The 14,059-nt window shown below is 42.6% G+C and overlaps 1 protein-coding gene across 10 annotated transcripts in view; it reads left to right on the top strand.

Moving 5' to 3' along the window:
- Positions 1-14,059, top strand: part of LOC105689490 (neurexin-3) — a 147,679-nt gene that overhangs the window by 37,208 nt on the left and 96,412 nt on the right. For 9 of the 10 annotated variants that reach the window (XM_048650205.1, XM_048650207.1, XM_048650209.1 and 6 more), the window contains exons 3-4: positions 11,145-11,298; positions 13,290-13,349. In XM_048650205.1, coding sequence (XP_048506162.1) covers positions 11,145-11,298; positions 13,290-13,349 — 214 coding nt within the window. The remainder of the gene's footprint in view (positions 1-11,144; positions 11,299-13,289; positions 13,350-14,059) is intronic. The other variant, XM_048650211.1, reaches the window with a different exon arrangement.

Below are 14,059 nucleotides of genomic sequence, written 5' to 3' on the forward strand. Positions count from 1 at the left end.
ATCCTCCGGACCAAGATGGAATATTAATTACTCGATATACCGACTGCTAGGCGACTACTATGCGGATCGAGTAAAGTTACACGCTTCGCGGAATCGTTCGAAACGGACCTTCGAATTTTCCTCGACGCTTCCACCTTTGCACCGGTTTTCCCGCATACCATTGTATCCCTCAAAAACACGTGAAAAATAATTACGATCGCGACTAATCGCTGCCGCAAAGACCGAGCGAAATCCTTTCAATTTCGATCCGTCTATCGGCAGTTTATTTTGCGGCGATGCCGCGCGTGTAACAAATCAAACAAATCCGTTGATTGGCCGGGATGGGATTATTCCATCTATCTCTACCTTTCTCTTTCCGGCAGCGGATTTTCTCCAGAAACTCACTAATTGTCTCTAAATTGCGTAGACAGATTAAAACAATTCGGTTGGTTAGCTCCCCGGTCTACTGCGGCGGCGGTACGAAACGAGTCAGCATGAAACCCGCGACAGGCGAGGCTTGAAAATACCCCTTTCACTCGAAAATCACTTCGAGCGAATATTGTAATATATGCAAGGTAGAACTTGACGTTGAAATTTTTACAAACTTCCACCGCCAGCTTGTTCGCATGATGTAATTCATTCCCGTTCCAGGTGGATCTCTCTACATAGTATTACGTGTATTCAGGGAAATTTTCCTTGCAACTATTTTTTTCATATTGATTGCGGATCGATTACTCGACCTTCACCGCTATGAATAAGATTGATGATTCCTACTCGATTCGCCTCGATCGGGACGACCAATTTTAGCTCAACTAATCACGACTGAACTATAGGTAGTGATTATCCAATCTATAGCGTACGGTTCGGTCAGAACGACTGATTTCTATCCAACTCGATGGACATGGATATATGCGGTTGCGGGTACCGTATGTGTCTGTCAATAGCTACGTGGCAGCTTCGAAGTTTCTGAAATTGACAGCTGCGATTCCACTACATGTGGATTTATACGTCGAATGCACATAGCGGAGATTCCGGAAGGTGGTGTGTATGCGGCCGATTTAATGGGTCACGCAACTTCAAATATTGATTGTATATTCCCAACCATACATATCCGTGGAATTTCTATCCAAATTTTGGCCGAAACCCAGAACAGCGAGGGATCATTGAAATCGTTATTGCTGGAAATAATAATAACGGGCTTCTAATGTTATAAGCAACACGATATCGATGGAGATCAAACGAATCAGAGAATTTTTTAGGATCTATCTATCACAAGAGACTCCATAGGAACGGATTGACGAAATTTCAATTTGTGTCAACTATAATTTCAAATAATTCGTAAGAATTGCTTCATAGCAACTGTCATCCTGCCGTTTAAATCGTCGTGAATATCGAGAGAACATCTTATCGGTTTACTTCCACTCGAATTTCGGTTTTCTCGCGAGCGATCAACGGACAGATAGATAAATTGTCCAGTTACAGAACCGCCCATTTGCAAATAATTCGTTATTAGATTTTTCCCCCGTTTCGACCCTCGAGGCGGTGTACAATTTTTTTGTCATTTCACAGAAGTAAGTAGAGAAGTGCAGAAAGTGTAGAAGAAAAATAGAAGAGTGAAAACATATGTGGAGATAGCAAAAAATTCTTCGGAAAACGTTTGTTCGCCGCTCGTTCGTAATTGGATCGTACTAACGGGGCGAGCTGGCAAAACCCGTAACGGCTGCACGACGACCACCGCGGGATAACTGCCGCACACACTAATATTAAATGCGTAGAACTGATATTGGAAAATGGGAGGAGTGAAAACAAAAAGCAGAAAAATAGGAAGATACAAAAAGCGGTGCTCCACTGCCTGCTCTATATTTTCTTCCTTTCATTTTTTCTCTTCTCTTTTTCTATCGGTGCAGTGTAGAGTTTGCGCTGTAATACAGTAGCCCTGTGTATACGTACGTACATACATACCTATCCAGGCGAACGGACTGTGCGCACGCTGTAATGCGGGGTTGCTACTAGGAATTAGTATACGAATCTATTGTGCGAAAAGCCTGATATCATGTATGTACCACGCTAGATAGATACACGTATAATACCCGCTCATGAAAAGCTAAAAAAAAATAGAAAGAAAAAAAAATTAGTTCGCACAACCTACCTTGGTACATGCTATGTATATAGGTAAATGCGCGTGCATCCTGTGTATATAGGTAGGTATGCACGTTCATCTACGTCATTTTAAAGAAGTTCGAAGGTGAAAAAAAAACATGACCTTCAATCGTTTTGATTTGTTCTGCGAGAACTTATATCGTTCGATTAGAATGATTTCCGATTTCGGGCAATGCTGAAAATTTCCGGATTCTATACGGTACGGGGGCAAGTATTTGAAACTTTAAAGTATTACGTATCCGTACCAACACCTAGCTGCAATATTTTATAAACGCGTACAAGGCCGCGAGAAGCTGTATCCCAAAGCCGAAGCAAATACAATATTAACGTCCAGCGAAGGCCGCGTTTTCTTGAAAATTTTTTTTTTTTGTTTTTTAGCATGTACCGTTACGCGATACAGAATTTGTAACTCCTGCACAAACAAGCTTCCGAACAGTCTCAACCCTATCTCACCTCGGCATAACCCAACCTTACAGAACATAACGTAAGACAACCTTACCCGACTACCTTTTGCCTCGCGTTACTCCCAACCGCGTTGCTGCAGCATCCCGGCCTATGGCTGGCCCAGCAGCTGCTCGTAAAAAGATCCCATATTTACGATATCGCATATCATGTTTATACTTTCGCCTCCTTCCCGCCTACCGACCCTCCCTCACCTCTTCCCGTTTATGGTTTCGCTAAATCCGAGCACTTTTATATATTCCGTTCGAACCTTCCACCATTTTTTCGTTTCTTCTTTACCCGGTTAGATCGTTTATTATCGGTTACCCACGTTCTCTCTCGTCTCTTCTCATCTGGAAATTTCTCCGACGTATGTACGCGTAGCTTTATGAATTCGTTTCATCGGAATAACGCTACAGCTTCGATTAATTTACTTGCGATGAAATTCTCTTCTCGATGCCCGGGAGAATTACTTTTTTCGTTTACGTTGAAAATAATAATCAAACTCCCTGTAACAATACACGACGTAGAGCGCGGAAAAATATCGCGTCCTTCCACGACTACCCCGATGGTACGACAGTTTCGATAGTCCGTGCGAACAAAAAACTACAAAATTTACTCTTAAGTGAGTCTCTTCTCGCTGGCGAGTGTCGGGTATAACGCAGGAGGTTCATCTTAACTTTTTCATTCAAATCCAAGCCTTTTACCGGTTCTCTTTACACCCCCTTTTGTCGTCGTTCACCTGACAAAGTGTACCGCACATTCCACCCATATTTTATTTGGGATTTCGTTGTTTTTACGTCACGGCTATTCGCTATGGTGATTTTGTTTTACGTTTTCATTTCAGTATTTGTTTTGTGTTATTTATAGCAAAGCCTCTGCACCACAGGTATGTCTATAGAGCTTTTCTTCTCGAACGTTGTATGAAGATGAAATGTAAGCTAGATACAACAGGCTGTATAGAGTTTATAATGCGCAGGAGGTACGCCGCGGAAAAATAATCTCGTTTTATACCGTTGGACGGTGCAGCGGACACTTTTTTTTTTTCATTTTTTCATTTTCTCATTTCTTCATTTGTTTCCTTTTTCCTGTCGTAACGACGATAAATTCTGCCCGCAGACGTTTCTTCGTCTTCGACTATATTTTTATCGGGAAAAATTCTCTAATTTCCTAATTTCAACGTTTACTCGTGAAACAGCGAACCATTGAAATCTCGTCTTCAAAAACTTCACCCATGATTTTCGAGAGATGAGTCGTAATTGAGTTTTGGTAATTAATTCGCTCGATCGAATTCCGGAGCTCTTCTGTTCGGTTCAGACAGACGTCTGACCGTTCCATCGCTAGCGTCGCAACGTTAAACAAATGGATTTAATTAAGTTCCAACTTTCGCTCACCGCCGAATTAACGAATAGACTCCACGCCGTCCGATAACGGCGTAGTCTAGTTTAGCAAGGGTGGGGATCATTCCACACCGCTTATCGTCTCAGCTCCGCTCATTAAAATGAGCATTCGGAAATATAGTCGGTATAGAGTCGGCGTGCAACTTCAAGTCATATCAATTCTACTCGCAGACTCGACTTTGTTTACCCATGACACGTGGAATCCAATTCCTGAAATGCGACTGCGAGTTCCATTAAGTCGGATGTTGAGGGGTCGGTTCTGTTGGTTGGCATGTGTCTCCAGTTAGCCGAGGACATTGCCGAGGTAAGCTTCTTCTCGTCTCCTTTGCGGTTTGGTATAGGTAGGTAGAAGGGCATGTCCAGATGTCCCCCAAGGATAACTGCGAACACAATTCCGCCTTAGCTGTTCGTGCCCAATTCAATCTACCCTTCGCATCTCCTGTGTACGTATTTACGTGCGACAATCCTGGCCGATATTAATTCGATGAAAACCACATGCCATGTGCTGCTGTAGCACAACACTCTCTAACCACCTGCACTCGCCCGTGGAGTTTTCATTTGCCCGAAAGCTTTGACACTAAATTGGCTAATCGGTGAAAAATATGTCGAATCAATTTTTTCACTCTAAAAAATGGCGAGCTCGCAATGCGGTTGCTTTTTTTTTTGGTTTTTTTTGGCTCAACGTTTTGCCAACGGTGTACGATTTTTACTCAGCGATTCCGAATAATTTCATAAATAGTTCGCGACGCGATGAGATTCTCGCACACCATTTCCGACCGCATCGGCAGATTGTTACGTCATAGTTTGCTTCTTCACAGTCCATTAAATGAACAAATCATACACCGGTGTACCGGCTAATCGATGATATCGTAGAAATGCAATTTACCTAATAACCCCTTCATCACTTGCCAGTAGACGGCGGGCTACGAACCACGTAACGGACTCCGCAAATTGGGCGACGTAATTATTACGGGAGATCGGCACGCTTCGTTATAAATCCGTACAGATAAACAGCCGTTAATATCGAATAATCGATCCGTATCTAAATACGCTGTACGTGTACTTGCAATACGACTTTTAATAGTCTAAAAAGAGACTTTCGTACGTTGCATGGTATATCCGTACGGTAGTAGCGTGTCTCATGCAACAACGTTCAGGCGGTCTCGTCCCCTCTATCCACCCCTCATACCGGCGCTGAGCAACCACCGAAGGATATCCGGCCATCTTGAATTTTTTACTTTTTTTCCCTACAACCTCCGCACCCAGCAAATTACAATAATACCACCACTGATTTTACCTTTCTAGCTTTCCAAGGTATCTATCTATAGGTATTTATCCTTGATCCGTTTCTGACAATGAGAAATCTTATACGGACTGATTACACTGGCAATTATAAAATGTAGGTACATACAAAGTATAACATCGGCAGAAAATTTTCTGAACGATGAGACGAATGTTGAAGTGGCTATATCACACGATCTGGTGTAAGTCGTAAACAATATCGTAATGGGTACAAGCCAGCTGGGAACGCCAGAAGGGGTTTTTTTTCGAGGGCATATCGTAGCATTCGAGACAGTAAAAACTAATAACGCTAATTGTAAGTAAGAAACAAATAATAGTACGTAAAGAACTGACTAATGTGGAGCAGCGCAGCGGTGAGCTAATAATACATTCGCCAGAGTCGAGATATACACCCAACCTGCACCAAGGGCAGTGCGTGAATGAAAAAAAAACAAACTAATAGGTATCCCCTACATCTATGTATTATAAGTAATGATTCGCTATTTTTGGGAAGCCATACTTAGCCGGGCGTAAAAGTTTTTTCATCGCTAGAAAACTTTGTCCAAGAAATCTTTCTTCCAAGGTTCTCCTCCGTCGAATGCACGGGTCGATTTTTCGGCACAATTCGAGGTACGGCGAAGATGTAATATTTGCGAACTTCGTCAAAATCAATTGACGAAATTGAATCTCACTACGCCCCGCATAGAACGCGTCGTGTTTTTCAACCGATCTAATTAACGAGGCACATGAAACAATTCTACGTAACACTAATAATAATAATAATGACGATGAGTTGGGAAAGGTACTCCGTTAATTAAGGAGGAGGTTCCTAATTGGCTGCGAAAATTGTGGACGTGTGAAAAAGGGAGGTGCGCTTGGGATTATAGGAATGGAGGAGCTGAAGGAAAAGAAAGAAAACATCAGCGGAGCAATGCCAGGGAATAAAATGGGAAGATAGATAGATATATGTATATACCGCGAAAGTGGGGAAGCGCAAACGGTTTTAGGAGACCTGAGCGAAGAACCAGCTACGGAAGATGAACTGGATGGACTCGAAGGGATGGAACTTCTCGTATACAAGCTTTCATTGTTAATTAAAACGTTGCTTTCGCCCTTGCGTTTAATTATCGAAAACCGGAAGCACCGGAACGAATGTGTAGAATGAAAATGGCAACTTTTGATCCCCCTCCGGTACGACGCGGACGTTTCGTCCGTTTTCGCGCACATGTAACAACGATTCGGAAAACGAAACAACGTCAGCTAGAGGTTGCCGCGATAAAGACTTCCTTGGTTTCGCTATAGATGTGAATTTTCGGGGTAGAAGGACGTGACTTTAATTGGGCTTGTGGTTGAGAAGGGTATCCGTCGTAAACTATCTCCGGTAATTGAAGTTGTGGCCACCTGCACTATAGTCTCTGGCAAGTCTACGGCTTAGAAACGTGACGTTTATGGGACGTAGGGAGAGACTTCCACGTTTCGCGAGTGACAATTACATCGTGTTCTAACGGTGATTTCGATAATTGTACGCCGGAGTAATATTAACTGAAATCACATTTTCCAGTTCGCTTGAAAATCTGACTCGCGTGACGCTGAGGAAAATGCCAAAAGTCGTAGAACTTGACCTCCTTCGAGCTGATCGCTATTGGACTTGACCTTCGCTTTTATTTTCGCTCTACTGTTCCTGCTCGAAAAAGCTCCCGATCGTGAAATCGATATTATCGGTCGAAACTTATAATATTTATCAGGCTTGTTTTTAGTTACTACTTGAAGGGTCTCGAAATTGATGGAGTTTCGTCAAAACCCTCAGAGTGCATAAATTTGGACGGATCTTGAAAGACAATCGACGAATTTGTGGATTAGTTTCTAGACTGCGAGATGATGATGATGATGATGATGATGATGACGATAATGATGATGACCTCGTATATTTTCAATGCTGATGAACGACGGACCTTTTCTCGGGTGAAAAGCGGTCTGAAAACACCATTATGAGGTCATTAGCAGGTTCGTTTTCAACGTCAAGATAAATGTCCTCTAATTACACGACTCCGAATCGTAAAGTAGTCTATGAGGTAATTTCATTCAATTTTGTGTATAAATATCGTTCTCCATTATGAATACCCAACTAGGTGTGTACGTCTCGTATCTCGTTGAGCTCTCCGAATCTGTGTTTTCGTTCATGGAACAATCGCCGTCACTTTATGCTCTTTAAAATCGCTCAAAAGAGTTAATTAATCTCTTATACGTACATCATATAATCTTAAACTTCAATTTAGCAGCTAGATCTCCCAGAAATGAAGGATTACTGATCGAAGTGGATCAAAAAACGGAAAAAGACCGATGACATTGCAACGCAACTTCGATCGAATGTCCATGTCGACAGGATCGAACGTTTTCGTAAGATTGGTTCGAAAAAATACAATATTTTAAACTCAGCGACTGCTCGTTAGATAGATTCTACCGAAGCGTAGTTCAATTTTGCTTTTAATCCACCTTTGATCGAGGTGGAAATTGCTCTCGGTGTTTCCCGTTATCACCCAATCGCCATTGTTGATTTATAATTGACTGCCTCCTGGTTCCAGTCGATGACCATGAGATCGTGCGTTATCTACAGTCCGACGAAGATCAGGTACAACGGCTTCCAATCCCGAATCCAAAACTTCAACTCCACGAGCCAAATTACGCGCAGACTAAATCGCACGATATCAAAGGCTACGTTAAACCAACTTAATGAAACGATCGGCGTTCGCGTCGGCATTTTCAAAATTACAGAATCAATAGGCGTCCTTTTTCTTTTTTCTATTCCAAGATTTTGGTCATTGTGACGCATGGCGATATCCTTTCCGGATATCGCCGAGTATAAATAATGTAACGCCATAACGGTGAAAATGGTCACAATGAAAGATGAAAAATATTTATAGATCTCATCGGTATGAGAATTTGATATTTACACCCAATCTCCATCGGATCCTCTGTGCTAGGTGACCCAAATTTCAGGTTATGGCGTGCTAGCGATTTCAGATATCGGCGAAAACCACCTTATACATAGCTGTCGAGAATACCTCGATTTATAAAAGGTACGACACGGAAGAGGAAAGGGCAGAAAAGACGCAGTAGAAGAAGGGGGTATTCCCATTCGAGTAGATATACCCAGCGTCGTGTGACTACCGAAGCGATTTTGACCTAGGATAAAATTTCCCTACATCATTTGAGAGATCTGATCTTCGCGAATTTAGGTCAATTCGATTATAACCATTTGGAAGGAATATATCAGCTCGGATTCTCGCCCCGATACGTTTTCCAACTTGACGAACGCCAAACCTTTTTAACTTTTTCAACTCAAGTACAACACAGAAGCAACATCTCGACGAATTTTATCCAACTTTACTCCACGTGCAACTCGTTTAATCGAAAAAACCCAACATCATTTTCAACTCATTCAACCCAACTTAATTCGACTCGTCAATATCACATGAACTTTGATTTCTACTTAATTATTTGTACGACGGACTTTCAAAGGAAACTGGAAATAAAATTTCCATGTATAAGTTTTCCAATCGCGAGGATGTGACGTTAAATTGGAATCACGTGTATATGTAGCAAAATTTAAAGTGGGGAAAGTTGAATATTCATACAGATGAGCCTGCGAATTTTCTGATCTATAAATTGCATGAAGTCACCCTACTTACCTATATTCTAATAAAAACGGTAAAAAGTAACCAAAGATGGTTGGGATGTTACTCGTAATGCGAATACCTATGACTACTGATAGTCAACCAACGATAAGTGGGAAGTCTTAGAACAAAATATGAACGAAACTTCGCGCAACCATATAGATATTGGACCGAACGATGTAATCTGAAATTCAAGTCTGGTCATAGATATAGTTCGATATATCTAGGGCCTGGTGTGCTCGTTGGCGAGCTTTTGTTGTTTGAAAACTGAGAAGAAGTTTGAATGGCTGGTTGACCGAGTCCAGCTGCAGCTGGGTAACCAAACCTAGCAACGTGGTTTGCATGGTAATGCATAACACGGTTGAAAAATTTCACCGTTATTCTACAGACGATAGGAAAGTTCCTTAGGGTCGAATAAATATTTAAAACTCTTCAAGTTCGACTTTCGAGGCGTACATATATGAATAGGTATATATATATATAGGATAATATACATACATACCCACGGTGAAATGAATAATGTATTTTATTTGGAAACAAGAAAACTGCGCGACGCACCGTATATATATATATATATATATATATATACAATACAAATATAATACGTGTGTATAGAGTATACGCTATCGAACCGGAGGAGAAGAATATCGGAAACAGTCGCTCCGATCTCGAATGTTTTCACGTTTGAAAAGTTTCATTTGAACGTACATGAGAGGACTGAGAAAAACGAGGGAAGTCAAGAAACGAGGCAGAAGACTTTCCGGCGCGCACACACACACACACACACACACGTATAGGAACATATCCATAATATAGGTATCCCGAAGGAAGTGATTCACTCTCATTGGGTATACGTGTATGCTGTGGAGATCCCGACGATATTAGAGAGTCAAATGAGGCTCAACCTCGGCGACGCAGTTTCTCTCACGAATACCGACCTACAGCCCCTTGATTTTCGGACCCCCCGTACAACCCCCCGGCACAGATGCTGCCGCGAGCCTCCCGCTACATCTGCCGGATCATACGCAGCTTAAACGTAGGAAGATCCAGCTCCTCCATACAAATTTCAGACTTTCGTTTCCTCGTTCGAGACACTGCGAAGTTTCTATTTATAGGACATTCCCGAAACACGAATAGCGAATCGATCCCCGCAGTTGGGAAAAGCTCTGGAAAAAAGCTAGCCCAGGAATCGCTTCGAATTCGAAGGACTTTTTTTGTTTTTCTTCTCTCGTCTTGACGATGATTCGAAATCATTCGAAATTGGAATCGAACGATTTACGACCATTCTCCAGCGAATCGAAATAATTCGACGAGACACGCTCGAGAAAATGAGCGGAATAAAGATGAATGGAAAAAAAGTGGTGGATATGAAAAAAGTTATTGCGCGTCGTTTGAATCCGTCACTAGTATCTGGTGCAGTAAGAGCTGTAACCCGAGTAGTACGGTGTGTATAGATATACGTATGCAGGTGAATACACATTTCCACGGACAGTCGCTATTGATTGTCTTGCCGTGATGGGAATACTGAGTGACTTTGGCGAACGGCCCTCAAGGTGTGAGCGGAATTCCTTATCGAACACACTGCAGCCTGTTCGCGGGCGCGTGGGATTCCGTCTCGGTCTCTGTGTGAGAAAATGTGTACACCGCGCGCGGTAGGCGAAGAGAGGAGGAGGAAATATTTCATGCGAAATAATAATGAAATATTACTAAAACGCCGCACGAAATCGCGTTAAATTATTCAACTTTATTATTCCCGCACGGGTGATCGGCTGTGACTTACTTTCCGCTGATTCCGCGTGTAGCTGCCGAATGAATTGCACGCACGCGAATATGTAAATTTATACGAAAAATTGAAAGAAGAATAAAAAGAAAATCAACGATTCGAAGAAGTTACGTCGGAAAGATAAAAGTACCCAATTTCGCGTTGTACGGTACAGTCTCCGTGAAACAAACTTTCCTACTGGGTCACTCGGTCACGACGACCCTTTCGTCGTCGGTCCGCGGTGCATACTTTTTCTCGACAAGGTGCAGCTATTCCGACTCGAAATGTTACAAGCTCAACCCAGATATTATTTTCAAAAATTTAACACAGTTCGACGCACCGGTCGCTCACTCCGTCTCTCGTAAGAAAAAAAAAACAAAAAAATACCTCGTATTTTATTTATATTTTAAAAAACTAATCAACGCGTAATTTCATTTCTGATTTCAGAGTTTGCGAAGCATGACAACCAGCCCGGCAAACACGACGGACGCGTGCGAGGTTCACGATCCCTGTCAACACGGCGGTATTTGCATTTCGACGGACAGTGGGCCAATCTGCGAATGTCGTACCGGCGACTACGAGGGAGTATACTGCGAAAAAGGTGAGCTCCTCTGCCATTTCATACCTCATACGACTCGTCCAATCTATCGACCCGGTTCAACATCCAGTCCGACCTGACCCTACATGATGACTTTATCCAACTTGATACAAACCCAACCCTGGAAAACGTCACAAACCTGAACCTACCCGACCCCCAACTATATCCAGATCAATCTAATGAGAGTTGACTCGAGTCATTGATGTAACACCTGGCCCGATTACCTTCGTCATTTTCATTGGGAAAACCTTTGCTTCGACCTCATTACCTCGCCGTACAGTATACGCGTGGTTTTTGGAAGACATGTTTTTTTCACAGAGGAGCATTGCGGAAAATTACAAACATCGTGTGATTTGGTTTTTGAAGCGTTCCGGATTTTACCTAGATGTACATTTATCTCAACCAATCGCGTATCTGAGTAACCAACGCTTTGGATAACGCGGAAGTTGGTTTTGGTTTCGTGAATTCCGGAGAGCGATTCGTAAAAGGCACGATTCCACTCGACCGTGACGTGCGCGTCGCACGAACGAGAAAACCCCTAAAATCCGGTCTCGACCGAGAGTAAACCACAATGTCGGCGAAACTTTCGACTGATAAATTTTCGACTCGTCTCAATTCCAAGAGACGTACGTACACCAGCGTATCGAGCGGTCAATGCCTTCATTCCTTTGCGGGTGGATATTAAAAGTGAAGTTGCAAGGCCCGACGACCTGCTTTTCCCTTCCTTTCCATTCGACTCGGTTCTTCTTTGAGGTTGCGAATCTCCGAGTCGCTCCATAAAGGTCGTGCACCCGGTGGGCGTATAGGGTATGGAATAAAAAATTGTGTTTCGGTAGGAACGCCGGCTACGAAATTCCGTACTTTGGTCGGTTCACTACTTGATTGACACACGGTCGTCTTCGGTGGCGTCGCGTCGTTGCGGTCGTCGTCTCGGCGGTGATAGATCGACCCCGCTAAGTGGGTATCCTCTCATCCCGCGGAGGGAGAAATTCGAAGGGAGGATCTTACGCCGTGGAGGGGGACAGGGAAAATTATAAGTAGGCGTTCTCGACGCCGCCGTCGCGGGAGACGTGAATTTTATTGAAAAGAATTACGGCTTTTTTTTCTTCTCCGTGAATTTTATCGTCCGGAGTTTTGAATTTCCAGTTTTTTAAGTCATCGTCGTTATTTTTAATGCAATATAAAAAAGCTACGGTGTCGTATACTTTATTACACGGGTAATTAACCACCAGTATACAGCTGTAGTTACATCCAAACTATTCATTTCGAAAATTGAGATGGTGGATTGCTAATTTTTTTCGATAGAATCAGATTTTTTTTTCCTTGAACCGAGTAGCCCCGTTCGTCGAGTTGTTCGTTGTAGGTATAGCGTTCGACGATTCGGTTGCATGAATCAACGGGGGTGAATTTTTGGAAACATTTTTTTTAGCGCGTTGGTTGAACGGCGACTATTACGATACAATGTATAGAAGCTCGTTGGAGGTACGAAGGTACGAAGGTTAAAGGAATCCCAAAAGGCATTTGATTGCCAACCTAGTTCTCGGCTGCTTCCACCGTTGATGTTGGTTCTACCGCTGCATCCAGGAATTCGCGTGGGAAATTCAATACCCGATTCCCCGAAGAAGGCAGCTGTTATAGCGCCATGCGGAAAATTCCCATCGAAATTCCTAACGCACGTGATGAATTTTTATTATGAATGCACTACGGATGCCTTGAAAACTTCGGCGATGTGAATGTTGCCTACAAGTTGGCATAGATCAACGCGTAATTATAGGCGTTACATTTACAACGATGTAAGTTTTTCGGGGTGATAAAAATCGAACACTGAAAGACCGAGGAATTATCTTATTTTTTCTAATCTGCTTAGGTCATTTTTTTTCAAAACATCGACTCACACGAAAACCATAAGTAAGCATTATGATAAGTAATTATTCGATTTACTATATCGTTTGGTTTATATTTTATAACTTTTTTTATTTTTATGGTGTGTTCAGAGGCATGGAGCACAGTGCTACCAACAGCTGGTACCGACGAATTCTGGGAATGGGATTACAGTGAGTTTGAAAAATCAACTCCCCTTACGGCCCCCGTAAACTAATTTATATTGCATTATCATATAATACTGCAAAACTAGCTCCGCCTCCCCTTATTTGAATTTGAATTTTTTTTTTTTTTTTTCTTTGATTCATAAGCTAGCAAATTTAAAGTTTACGACGAATGCGAAGTACCAGAAAAAATTGAACGAAATAGATGGCTAACTTTGTAAATTTTCTCAGTCACTCTACAGGCGAGTAAAACGCGTAGATTGGTTAACCTGACCGTTGAACTTTTACCGTTCCATCAATTTACCCTGCGGGGTTCGTTGCCCCGATGGTTGATCGACTTTTCGATATCGCGCATCGGAAGGAAAATAGCCAGCCTATCCTCTCAACCTTTGTCGCGACCTTTCTTACACGAGTGTCTCGAGTGGAAAGCCTCGGCCGACCCCACGGGAAAAAAACCACTAGAAAATTTTCTCGCCCGTTCTTATTTTTTTATCGCCCCGATGTACGGGATGCGGATCGTCGGGTAATCCGAATAGCGGGGGTACGACGTACTCGTCGCGAAATTTTTCGGGCGAAAAAAACGAACGATCCCCCGGATATTTCATAAGATCCCGGTTAATTGGGCACGTATTGTAACTACGTAGAGCTTAGCGCGAAACGAACGAGCGGCGAAACGGCCTGCATAACGTTTATAACGTCAGTGAAGTCGAAGTGGGTAG

The sequence above is a fragment of the Athalia rosae genome, chromosome 2 (genome assembly GCF_917208135.1).
Source record: "Athalia rosae chromosome 2, iyAthRosa1.1, whole genome shotgun sequence".
Taxonomy (NCBI): Eukaryota; Metazoa; Arthropoda; class Insecta; order Hymenoptera; family Athaliidae; genus Athalia; species Athalia rosae.